Source organism: Chiloscyllium plagiosum, unplaced genomic scaffold, assembly GCF_037043375.1.
Source record: "Chiloscyllium plagiosum isolate Xiang-an unplaced genomic scaffold, Cpla_swu_hap1 HiC_scaffold_9, whole genome shotgun sequence".
NCBI lineage: Eukaryota > Metazoa > Chordata > Chondrichthyes > Orectolobiformes > Hemiscylliidae > Chiloscyllium > Chiloscyllium plagiosum.
The window spans coordinates 71,792,956-71,806,198 of NW_028270147.1; the positions used below are offsets into that span (position 1 = coordinate 71,792,956).

Consider the following 13,243-nt stretch of genomic DNA (forward strand, 5'->3'; position numbering starts at 1 on the left):
AAAGTTGTCCCCACAATAGGGAAACCCTCCCAAAACACCTCAGAGTAGATGTTTCAAAAGGATCACCAACTGAACTGGAATATCCATGTAAACTCTATGGCGACAAGGGCAACATTCCCTCCACCACAAATAGTAGCAGCAGTATAAACAATCTATAGGATGCAATGCAGAAATTCACCCAAGATCCATAGTCAGCATCTTCCGAACCCATAAACATTACAATCTAGAAGGACGAAGGCATTTGATACATACTCTCTCTGCAAGTTCCCCTCCAAGCTACTCACTGGAAATAGACTGTCTTTCTTATCAGTATTACTGGGTAAAAATCCTGGAATTCCTTTTCTAATGGCACTGTGTTCCTACAGCAAATGGACTGCATCAGTTCAAGGCTGCAGCTCACTGACACCTTCTCAAAGGCAACTAGGGATGGGTAATAAATGCTGGCCTACCTAGAGACACCCATAACTTATGAATAATTTTATTTTTTAAAAAACACCTCAACTCCAATGAGAGTAGGGCTCTTCCTTTCCCCGGAAAGAAATCCTGTCATTTTAGGAATCAGCCAAGTGAATCCTTTCCAAACTGTTTCCAATGCAATTCTCTCTTTCAAAGTCCATTGTATTACTCCAGATGTAGCCTTACTGATTCCCATATAGTTATTAATAAAAGTTTCCCTATTTTATTACAAGGGAATGGAATAAAAAGGGTAACATTTCATTTGGCATCCTAAGTACATGATGTAATTGCGTAGATTTGGGATTCATTTATAGGACAACCAGCTCCTTCTGTACCATAAGTTTCTGAATTTTCTCTCCAATTAAGTAATATAGTTTTTCTGTTCTTCCAACCAAATTATACCCCACTTGCTAAATATTTGCTCGTTATCTATATTGCTTTGTAGAGTCTTCCTCTTCATAATTGCCTATTTTCATGTCTTCAGCTACCAGTCATTAATATGGATTGTAAATAGCTGAAGATCCAGCACTGATCCCTGTAGCATCAGTTTGCTAACTGTAAAATGGTCCATTTATTCTGACACCTTGCAGCCTATGAACTATCCAATTCTATATCTATGCTAATATGCTATTCCTAATGCCATGGGTTCTTATCCTGTATATTAATATTTTATGTCATACCTTATCAAATTCAAATTGATAAACAAACTGGTTCTATTTTATCCACACTGCTTGCTATTTCCTCAAAGAAATCTGAAATTAGTCAAATATGATTTTCCTTTCACAAAACCATCTTGACTCTGTCTGAACATATTACTATTTTCTAAATGTTCTGTCTCTTTAATAACAGACTTGAACATTTTCCTGACGGTAAACACTGCTAGCTGGACTATAATTTCATTTTTTTGTCTTCCTGTTTTCTTAAACTGAGGTATTATGATTGGAGTTTGCACTCTGCTGTGATTGTTGTTGAATCCAGGAAATTTTGGAAAATTGCAATCAATGCATTCACTATCTCTGCTGCCATTTAATACTCTAGGATACAGGCCATAAAGTCCAGGAAACTCATCAACTTTCAGCTCCAATATATTACCCTTGCATCTAATGATCTGTTGGCTTTACATTCACTCCTCCCTTTTCCTTCTTGATTTTCAACCATTCTTGGGAATTTTGTGTTTCCACAGTGACGTCTGGTACAAAGTACTTGGTCAATTCTTCCATTATTGCACTTTTTCCCCAGTACTAATTCCCCAATCTCGTGGGGGACCAGAGATACTCCTTTTCTTTTTATATACTTGCAGAAATTATTATATTTATATTTTTAGCTAGCTTTTTCCACATTTTCAATTCTCCAAAAATTAAAAAAAAATTTCCTTTGTTATCTGGTCTGTACCAATGTGTGATCTTTATTTCCCTTCTCATCCCATATCCATTCGGAGTACCAACATTGTCTCCAATTCAGGCAATTTACACTACAGTTCCAACTTCTTACAAGTCAAGGCAAGACTTCAGAAACTCATTTCAACATAACCATGTTTTGATCATTAGCCTTGGTCTACATTCAAGCCCAGCTACTTGGGTAAAAGTGCATTTGTGCTGAGTTGGTCCACTGTGCCCTCTCCCCAGCTTCCTATTTTCATAACAAATTCCTTTTGCCCTTTTCAGGTGAAAATTCCAGAGCTTTTTCTAATGATTGAAGGAATCTTCCTTGTATGATCATCACATCTTAAACAAACAGCCATTTCCAGCTAGTGCGTTCCACTTTCCTACACCGAATAGGAGGGATAATATTTCAATAGAAACTCTTAACTTTGCCAAAATTTTAGGAGGAAGAATTTGTTTTTAAAAGGAAAAAAAAAATATTTACCTCTTGCACCAATCATTTAGGCAGCAAGTGTCAACGAGTTAGCAGAAAAGAATCAAAATTAAGTTTTATGTTTATATTTATTACAGCGTTGGAGAAAAGAACCGTTTCATTCAAAACCAACCCAATGAAGACAATAATTTAGCGAATTTGTAAAATTACATTTGCCAGACTTGTCTTTTTTTCTCAGTTTAAAATGCACGATTTGCTGAAGACCGAAATCTACAGTAAAACACCAAAATTTCATCAGTATGTTCCAATCTGACTGCAAATAGGAGATTTACATACTTGTTCAGCAACTCTACAGCTAAACACAGTTAGAATGATTTTAAACACATCTAAAAAGGCAATTCATTTAGAAAGATCTTGCTATTCCCCCAACCCCCACCACCCCCCAAAAAACAAAAACAAAGTATGGTAACATCCCATAACCTGCAGTCAGCACAATAAACACAGTTGACGTTCCTGAAAACTCTGTAAAGGGGTGCAGAAAAAACATCCCTCAATAAAACATTAGCAACAAATATTGAACACAAAACTACAATGTAGAATTTTTTTTCTTTTTTATAACCAGACTACAAGGTAAGAAACACAGAACAGCTACAATGTTATCAAGAATCAGCACAAGGGTTGTCCAGGCAAGATAATATTTTACATAACTTGATACACATTGTATAGAAGTGGGTTTAAACAAAAGACCATCTACAGGTAGTGTAACTGTACAGAGATCCCAGCACGATTGTAGTGCCACTAAAACTGTTTATTATCCTCTCAATCACGTGTCTGCAGTTGTCTCTTTCTTGCGTACAAAGTTTTCCTCTGGATCGATAAAGGTAACAGAGGATTGAACCAATCCAGATTCGAGGTGTGAATGTACGTGTGGGCGCGGGGAAGGAATAGCGGGAGTTGGGGAAAAGATATACGATCCTCTCAATCTGCAACCCACTGCACAAATCATCGTTCAGCTACACAGGTATGGAACAAGCCACTGATTAACACCTTGCAACTGGAGAGGAGGGCTCACAGAAGCAAGAAAAAAAAATCTGTGCCACCAAAAAAAAGGTCTTCGAAAGTAAACCACATTGTGTAAACGTCCCAGGTAAAATGGCTACAATATGGACAACATCGGATCTTATACCTAGACTAGCGCCTTATTCAGTTCAGCACAAAAATACACGGGTTCAAAGGATGAAGCAGAGGAAGTCTGTTCGGGTGCTAGAGGCGTTTACATTTTTTTTTCTTTGCTTCAAAAAGATGCGATGTGTAACGTACAGTCCTTCCAGGAGAAGGGTTTTTATGTCTTGAATTTTTTTTTGTCCTTCATGTTTATGGAATAAAAGAAGTTCAGCCTTTTTATTGCGTGAAACTCAAAATTGGGGTTTTGCCCCCAGTTCCTCGTCAACACGTTGAACTGCTTCTTGCATACGTTCTTTAATCTTCCAGAGGGCAGCCGTTTCATCATTCTGGTCCTGGAGAAGGGGGAAGGGGAAAAATCACACGCTCATCGTCATGCTGGGGGAATACTGAAAGAAAGTGACAAAGATTACATGGGTTGGAACCATACAACTTCCACCAGACCAATTCAGAAAATCTGGGTTCTACTAAACATGGCAGATCTGCAAATATAGTTGGCTGTTCAGCCATAAGCAATCATTCAATCCCCACCACCATGGAGGGAATTGCTCCCTCATTTAAAGACAGATTCTCCTCTCCTTCATACTGACAGAAAGCTGAGCAATCAAGTTATGGGTCTCCAATAACTGTAGGAGTTCCAAGCTAGGGGCATGAGTGTAATTTAACTTTCATATAACCACCCTCCCAGCCCCTCCCATTCTATAATATCTACCTCCTACCGCCTCCAACAGAATCAGAGCTCCATGCAAGAACAAGCTCGAGTTCAACAATTTAGTAAACATTTACGAAAGAATTGGATCTTCCATTCAGAAGAAAAAAAATTGTATCTTCAATTCAAGATCTTTTCTTGCAAACTGACTGCTGTGGGAATTTACTGATTTCTACTTTGAGATAGGTAATTCCCACCTTATTCACCTCAGCACACTACTGCATTTTGTGATCCCTGTAAAATCCTCACTGCAAAAAGGGAAAATGACCAGCACTTGGGAATTAAAATAAATGCGTTTTGTTAAAAATCGATTTTGCTCATCTCCATTTTCCCGTCCTTAATCTTTCTTCCCAAGGGTAATGACTCATTTTGTGCTTGGCTTCAAGTTCAGACAGTTATTCAGCATTTCAGACTCTTATTAGAAACTAGGGGTTCTTTTCATTATAACACAATGGTTAGGTGGAAATTTTACAGAAGTCTTCAACAGGACAGTTTTGATCAAGTAAAAGATTACAAATATTTTCAGCAAGTGAAAGAACACAATAGTTGAAACGATCTATTTTTATGGATTCTAATAATCATGGCTGACTTGAAAACAGAATTTGCTGACTATCACCAGATAGTGATGAGAAAGGACACTTTGTAAGAGAAAATAAAAGAGTATATGGGGAATGATGTTTGCAGAGAGCAAACATGCTTAATGGGCCATATTGTCTTGTTCTGTTCTGTAAAATACTCCAATCTATTTAGTGGCGATAAAGTGTCACAGTAAAGCCTAATCCTATTCTTCCTTAATGACCAGACTGGTGCAATTTCTCTCCTTCAGTATGGAATTCTGGGGCAGATTGTAGCTGAGGTATCAGAAGCAGAGCTGAGGCTTACCATCTCTGTACAAACTGAAATTTAAATCCAAAGCTATCCCACTCTCAATTGGTCAGTTTTCTGTTTCCAGTTGGAGGAATTTTGTGTTGGGCACACAGATAAGAAATGTTGAAGGAGACAAATGTTTTGCAACTACAATTGTCTCTATCACAGACAGTTGTATACAAAGCAGGTACAACTAACCATCAAACAACTGGTCATCTTGTAATTTTGAATAAATGTATTTTAACAAATATGCCAGAAAGGAAATTGAGTAATACAAAGAATTTCATTCTTTGAAATTATACAAAGCAAAATCTGCCATGGTTACTTGTAATATGAGCAGTCTTCTCTGACCTTCACAGATACTCACATTATCATTTTGGAAGGAGTGGAGAAAATTGCCTCCTAATTCACCGTCATCCCTTGGAGTGCCTGGAGGATTAGTAATGCTGCTCATGTTGTTGGGAGAGTTCTGAAAATTAAAGAAATGATTTCCACTGTTAATAAAATGAGGGCAGTTCTCCCTGTAAAGATACAATTAGTTTATCACGTATAGCAAGCAAAGCCAAACTTCACTGCTTCAAAATCATAACTTGGAATTTAAATGGATGCTGCTGCCTGGACAAATTTGAAATTTATACCTTCATCGTGGTATTTGTAGCTCCCACCCCACTGTTTTCGATGTACGAGGGTTGATTAGATTTTAATCTTAAGCATGGTAATCAGCTCACACAGAGTGATGCAACTCAGAATTCTGGAAGGGCACCTATTTTTGAAAATGATTATTGGTAGGTCAGTCAGTCGCTGGATTACATCTGCAATTCTTAACCCTTGGGTTTTAGTGCATTGAGTTGTTAGTTCTCCACTTCCCAATTGGAATGGTCCAAAGGTACAAAGCAACGTAGAAAATAGTACCAGTAGACCATTTAGCTCTTTGAATTTGCTCTTCCATTCAGCTAGATTATGACTGACCTTTCTCAACATCATTTTCCCAGTAACCATAAGAGAGAGAAGTAGGCCATTCAGCCCATCAATTCTATGTCACCATTGAAGATCATTGCTGATCTAGCAATCCTCAACTCCACTTTCCTACCTTTTCCTTAAAACCCTTGAAATCTCATCCAGAATATACTTAATTGTGGAACCACCACAGTACTCTTAGGTAGACAGAACTCCTAAGATTCACTGGTTTCCGAATGAAGAAATTCCTTAATTCCATTTGTGAATGGTCTACCTTATTCTGATGCTCAATCCAGTTAATCTAGGCAATCAGAACATCCTTTCAGCATCTATCCTGTCAAACCCTCGAAGAACTTTTCATGATTCAGAAATCAACTCTCATTGTTCCAAACTCTCAAGAGTACAGGTGCAGTCTGCTGATTCTGTCCTCCCAGGACAATCCCACCATCCCAGGAATATGTCTGATCAATCATTGTTAATTTCCTTTAAGGCAAGCATTTCCTTTCTGTCAATAAAGAGACCAAATCTGCACAAAATACTTCAATCCTTTTGCAATACAGGCCTAAAAGCCCCCAAAAATCTGAAGCAGCAAAAATTGAAATAAGAACAAAAAACTTTTGGAAAGATTCTGTAATTCAGGTGATTCTCATGAGTGGAAGGACAGGGCTAGCCTTTTGTCAGAACTGGAAGATTAAACTGCACAGAATAGATCATGTGGCCCAACCAGTCCATGCTTAGTTTCTGATTGTTCCATCATTTCTCATCTAACTCTGCTATCGTAATTATCTATTCTTTTCTCCCTTACAGGTTTATCTAGTTACCTCTTAAGTGCATCTTTATTATTTGCTTCAACTACTCACTGTGGGAGCTAGTTCTGTATTTTTAACCACTCTTTGATAAAGAAAGTTCTTCTGAATTCCAAACAAGATTTATTGTAGACTCATACCGATAACCTCTAGTTATGCATTTACCTACAAGAGCAAACTTTCTCACTGTACCTACTTTCAATAATTGCCGACAACCCTGTTTTAGGTCACCTCTCATCAGTCGCTTCCAGGAGAAAAGCAGAGGCAGCCTGACAATCCATTCAGGATAGGTAAACTGATGCATGTCTAATCTAGTAACATTTCTACCTTTCTTTGTTGCACTCTGTCCAATGCCTCTCTATTTGTTTGATAATATGTCCTTCTCATACTCTTTGTTTTCTGAAATGAAGCCACTTAGCAATCCGCTCCCATAACTTGTCCCCTGACTCTTCATTCATTAATCTATTAGGGGCACCATTTTGAAGACCTTTGCAAATTCAGGTATGTTACATTTCCTGAATTACCACTACTTTGTCCGTTATCTCCTTAAAATTATTTAGTAAGATAGGGCAAACATGATTGTCCCATTTTTGAAATCCAGGCTGACTATTCATGGTTATACCTCTCATTTCTAAATGTTCTTCTATTCAATTTAGTCAGAATTCCTCAAAGATGTTTACAACACAGAAGGAAACTTTTGCAGCCCATCATGTCTGCAGCAGTCAAAGACTGCACAAATCCCATTTTCCACTTTTTGGCCCATATCCTGGAGGCTATGGCATATCTATTTACTGTTTCAATGTTAGAGTTTCTGATTCAACCTTCTAGGCAGTGAATTCTAGATTCACACATCCTCCAAGTGACAAAAAACCTCAACTCTTAACCTTTTACCTCTTACCTGAAACCCACGCCCTCTGGTTTTTGGCTCCTCTACTAATGGAAAAAGTGCCTTCCGATCCACCCAATGTTCCCCTTAATCTTACACACCTCTATCCGATCCCCTATCAACCTTCACTACTCCAAGGAAAACAACCCCAGCCTATCCAATCTTTCTTCACAGCACAGACCCTTCGGCTGAGGGAGCATCCGGGGTCTGCACTGTGCCATCATATTCTTCCCATAATTTGGTAACCGGAACTGCATGCAGTACTCCTGTTGTGGCCTAAACTGCATTTTATACCATTTCAGCATAACCTCCCTATTCTTGTACTCTGTGTCTCAGCTAATAAAGGCAAGTATCCCATATGCCTTCTTAACCAATTTACCTACTGCCCTGCTACTTTCAGGGATCTGTGCATATTCACACCAAGATCCCAAAGATCCTACCTTCCATTCTGCAATCCCTTGCCTTGTTAACCCTCTCCAAGTATATTACCTCATACTTTTCTGGGTTGCATTTCATTTGCCATTGTTCTGCTGACCTGACCAGTCCACTGATATCTTCCTACATTTTAAGGCGACCTTCACTATTTACCACCCTACCACATTTCATCTACAACTGTCTTGATCATATCCCCTACATCTTAATCAAAAATCATTAATGGACTCCAGCGAAGACCTCATTACAGAGCCCTATGGTAACCCACTGGAAGCAAACTTCCAGTAAGAAAAACAGCCTTCTACCATCACCCTCTTCTTCCTACATCTCAGCTAACTTGTCACTTTTCCTTAGATCCCAGGCATCTTCCTTCCTGACCAGTTTGCCTTGAGGGACCTGATCAAAAGCCTTGCTAAAGTCCATGTAGACCAATCAAATGCATTACTCAACACCACTCTTGGTTACCCCCTCAAGAAAAGTCCAATTTTTTGAATACCACCCACACTTACAAATTCATGTTGGTGAATCCATATCCCTCCAAAGTGTATTCTATCATTCAGAATTCTTTCTAGTAACTTCAACACCACCAAGACTAGCCTGTCTGGCCAATTTCATGGTCGATCCCATCCTCCCTTTTTAAAAATAATGGTACAGCGTTAGCAGTCCTCTAGCAACTTAGTTGTGGCGAGAGGGGATTAGAAAATCAACAAGACCTTTGATATTTCCTCCCTTGCCTTCCTTCAACAGCCTGAGATATGACTCATCTGGGCCTACACATCTACACACTTTTAAAGCTGGTAAATCCACTACCACTTTCCCTCTTTCTCAGTTAATTATTTCTAACATTTCACTGTTTCCCCACTGCAATTGGCTACAACCGCATTATCCTTTTTCATTGTGAACACTGATGCAAAGTATTCATTCAGTTCCCCATACATTCCATTTAGTACTTGAAATCCTCATCGCACTCTCATTCCAAACTCCATTCTCTGGGTTGTCTACGTGGTTCCAAAGAAGCTCAAAGCGGGCTTGTCATTCGGTGTGTCACGTTCTTCTGGCCATAATAATGATTTCAGAAACTTGAGACCTTTACCACAGTTCCCAGTTACTCTCAGACAGTTTGTTTTGGTGATGTACGGTAGGGGCATCACTGTTTCCAAAGACTGGGGAGGTGGTTGCGTAACATTAGGGATGATCATCCATGATATCTCCCTATTTTTTTCTATCCAACTCCTGCATGACTGCAGCTAGCTCCACCTCTCCAGGTTTTCTGCACTTCTTTTCCCCTTTCTACTCTGCTTTATTCATTCATATAGTTTTTGGATACATTGTTTATTTCTCTAAACTTCACTTCATCTCGCATCCTTTTGTCACATCATTTTAACCTGTCATTTAAATCACTAGCACTCCTAGGCAATCACAAAATCTCACATTTTCTATGACACCTTGGTTTCCCTGACTGTAATCAGACTCGGGGCTCAGTATGTGGTCAGGTGAAAGACAGTCTATCAACTTGGGGTCCTTTTGGGAGATGACTTTCCTTGCACATTTAAAGAAAACTAGATGGTAATTTTATATATATAGTCAGCTGTAAATTACAGGAATGTTCCAATAAACTAATGCATGTTAAAGCGATTAACTGATTTATCACTTTTAGTTGGTGTGAAACAAATGAGAAATTTGTAGATTAGCTGTTGAATTCACATGCTATATCTAAAGAAAATAAAGTACTTTTACCAGCTGTTCTGAATGAGTCTAATGTACTAAACATTATACACCTGTGTAGAAGATTAAATTCGTGCAGCCAAACATGAACAATATTGCGCAGCATTTATAAAAGTGGAAGTATAATATTTCTCTCTTTTTCAGCCACACTGTCCACCAATTCTAGTTGTGATTCCAGAAGCTCATCTCAGTTTAAACTGAATAAATTTAAAGCTAGATTTGTACCTTAGGAATACCGTCCATATCTCCTGATCCTATGGATAGTAAAAAGAAACATTTAGTTTAAAATGTGCTTGTCTTTTATCAATCACCACGTCAGATAACACGAGATCATATTGGAAACATATTGCTGTGAAATCTATAGGTTTTTGCACCTTACAAGGTTCAAAGATACAATATTTAAATATTCCACACTTCCAAGTAAAAAAATCCACATTCTTCTCTTTATAGACTATATTACCTTCTTGTCACTAAAGAAGCCTGAAACCTGCTTAGGGACAATGAATTCTATACTTCCAGACTGGGTTCAGTTTAAACACTAATTCCATAAACATTATTTCATCATTACTTCTAGTAGGAAGTCAAGTTACCTAATGATCCATTCATGTGATGTGGCTCAATTCCTCCCATTCCACCCATTGGACCCTCAGAACCAGGCCCTAGTGGGAACTGAGGAAAAATAAAGTTAAAAGAAATGAAAAATACATGCTCACAATTTCTTAGGTTAATGCAGTTGTGACAATTGGCAAACCAACTGTTTCAGACAAGAGTTCAAGAGTTTAGCAATGAACAAAACCAACACACAAAATTGGAATGATTCGTAATTGCAATGAAAAGACAATACCAAAATGATTTAACTATTTCCCTGTGGGAATTGTTTTCTTTCTTGCAAACTAAACTTACATTTGATCGGCTTCCTCCAGGTGGCACTGGATTAATCATTGTGTACATGTTGTCACTGGAATTCGTTGAATCTGTATTTGAAGATAACAAAAAAAGTCAACATAGGTAACGTCGCATTTATACATACGTACAGAAACACATTTGCATCACATGTGCAAGCAAATCCAAGCTTCTTGGTCTTAAACATCATTCAAAACCAATGCTTACATTTTTGTAACCTTTATTGAGCTGCAAGTCACTTGGCATTGAAACAGTTTGTTTCGGCTACAGTGTTCATAATATAGTACTTAAAACACAGTAAAGGTCTATTTGGTCAATTGATCCATACAGACATCTCTCATCTTTTATCAAATGAACATAGCCTTCTATCCCTTTTGTACTTACCTGCCTTTGATTAAATGCATCTATACCATTCACCAACTACTAGACAGAGTGAGCTCCACATTCTGACCATTCTCCAGGGAAAGAAAATAGTCCTCCTTATACTTATCACCCTTAGTTCTGGGTCTTCCCTGTAAGTAGAAATATCCTTGCTGCATCAACCCTCTCAAATTATTTTACAATCTTAAAGACATATCAGATCACCTCTCAGTCTTCTCCATGAATTCCTGCCCGTCAGACTTTCCTGATGAATATAATCTCTTAGCCTATAATATCCTGGTGAGGCTATTGTTTAACCTCCTCTTATGTCTCTATACCCTTTTATATGTAAAGCAGATTATACAGTATTCCAAATGCTGTCTAACCATGGTTTAATGCAACTTCTCAGTTTGTCAATTCTTTCCATCTATAAACAAACACCATTGCTTTGTCTGTTTTAAAAGAATGATGTTAATTTGCACAACTAATGTTGCCAATATATGCATTTATACTCTTTTAACTGGGCACCCTCTTAGCTCAGGGGGTTGGATGGCTGATTTACAACGCAGAATGATGCCAATAGTGTGGGCTCAGTTTCTGCACTGAGGCTACTAGGAAAGACTCTGCTCTTCAATCTATTCCCTCTCCTGAGGCACAGTGACTCTCAGGTTACACTACCACCAGTCGTCTCTCTCTAATGAGAGAGATGCCTTACGGTTTGGTATGACTGACGATTTTACCTTTACCTAATTCACCTATTTTCACACACAAATGCCCCACAGGAGACATTGTTGAACTTAGAGCTCACAGATGGTTTAACCTACGATTTCCACCAATTCAGTTATACAACATAATCACCTAGTGGATTAATCTAAAAGTGCTGATAACTAACTTTGTATTGAGGAGGAGTTCAGGATCTTTCTGAAAAAGATCAAGAGCGGTGTTCAACATTTTAATTCCTTTTTCTTTATTATGAGTGCTGATTGTATCCAGTTTTAATTGTTAATGAACCTCAGCTTAAGGCAGAACAGTTAAAGGAACTCAAATCAATGAAACATCAAACTATGGTACACTGTCAAAAGCCATTCCTTGAGACTTTTAGACCACCTCATAGTATTTCTTTGAAATCAAAATTACTAAGGAAACAAAATTTGTAAAATGTGACCAGATTTTAATATCATGGATCAAACTTTGCACTTGCCATTCACTTATAACATTCACAATACTCATGGTGTTGCAAGTAGGTTACTGGTACAGGACATGAGGGCTGCAGTCTTCCAAGCCACTGTTTTCCTATCACATGATTACAACAGACCTGTGATTAAACAGTAACTCATGGGATCTACTTACTGAAACCAAGAACTGAGGGAGGAGTAATTAATTGAATCTCTTCATAAATGTATTTCACTGAATGCAACTTAAGCAACTCAGTTAGGGGTTATCTGATGCATTGGTAATGCCCCTTTGAACCAGGTCAAAATTCAGGTTTCACCTGATCCAAAGTGTCATAACACACCTGAACAGATTGATTTTTTAAAAATCTACAAGTTAAAAGATGATGTAAAGTCAGGCACTTTACACCAAGAGCTCTGGATGGCACAATCTGGTTAGCGAAGTGGTTCAAACATGTTCCATGGTTATAGAAACCAATAATTGCACACAGTGGTTTTAAAAATAATTTAAATGGTTCTTCAGTGACTCAAGAGAATCATTTCACGTACAATTAATTCAACAGAGTCAAACATATAGCTCAGGAAAAATATTACAATTCGCGTAAATGTAACAGTTCGGAAATGAGTTAAGTGTGATGTAGTGTGTTATTAAGAAAACATTGCTTACGATCAAAAGGTTATTTGATCCAATGGTACAATTAAAAAAGTAATTAAGCCATGCAGTAAGTGCTGATGACACAAGTGAGGGTATTAGCTTGGAGTACTTATTAAATCCAACACATGGGGGAACTCATCAATAGAAAAAAATTATAACACTGCTCATACTGTTGGCCTTCTCTGTCAGTGACAAAATTGTGTGATCAGCACATACTGTTTGAACAAAAATACTTTTTCAATGTTGGGGTAGAATGAGAGCAGACAAGTCTTTGATTTTTTTTTAAGAAAAGGATTACTGACTGGACATTGGTTAGGT

At 38.0% G+C, this 13,243-nt stretch overlaps 1 protein-coding gene across 8 annotated transcripts in view; it reads right to left on the bottom strand.

Moving 5' to 3' along the window:
• Nucleotides 1-2,380: 2,380 nt before the first annotated feature.
• ssbp3a (single stranded DNA binding protein 3a) overlaps nucleotides 2,381-13,243 on the bottom strand; it is a 199,699-nt gene continuing 188,836 nt past the window's right edge. For 4 of the 8 annotated variants that reach the window (XM_087990783.1, XM_087990779.1, XM_087990781.1 and 1 more), the window contains 5 exons: nucleotides 10,739-10,809; nucleotides 10,426-10,504; nucleotides 10,061-10,089; nucleotides 5,397-5,498; nucleotides 2,381-3,788 (listed from right to left, as the gene is read on the bottom strand). In XM_087990783.1, coding sequence (XP_087846909.1) covers nucleotides 3,687-3,788; nucleotides 5,397-5,498; nucleotides 10,061-10,089; nucleotides 10,426-10,504; nucleotides 10,739-10,809 — 383 coding nt within the window. In that variant the 3' untranslated portion in view covers nucleotides 2,381-3,686. Of the gene's footprint in view, nucleotides 3,843-5,396; nucleotides 5,499-10,060; nucleotides 10,090-10,425; nucleotides 10,505-10,738; nucleotides 10,810-13,243 lie in introns of all 8 variants that reach the window. The other 4 variants (XM_087990782.1, XM_087990785.1, XM_087990784.1 and 1 more) reach the window with 1 other exon arrangement.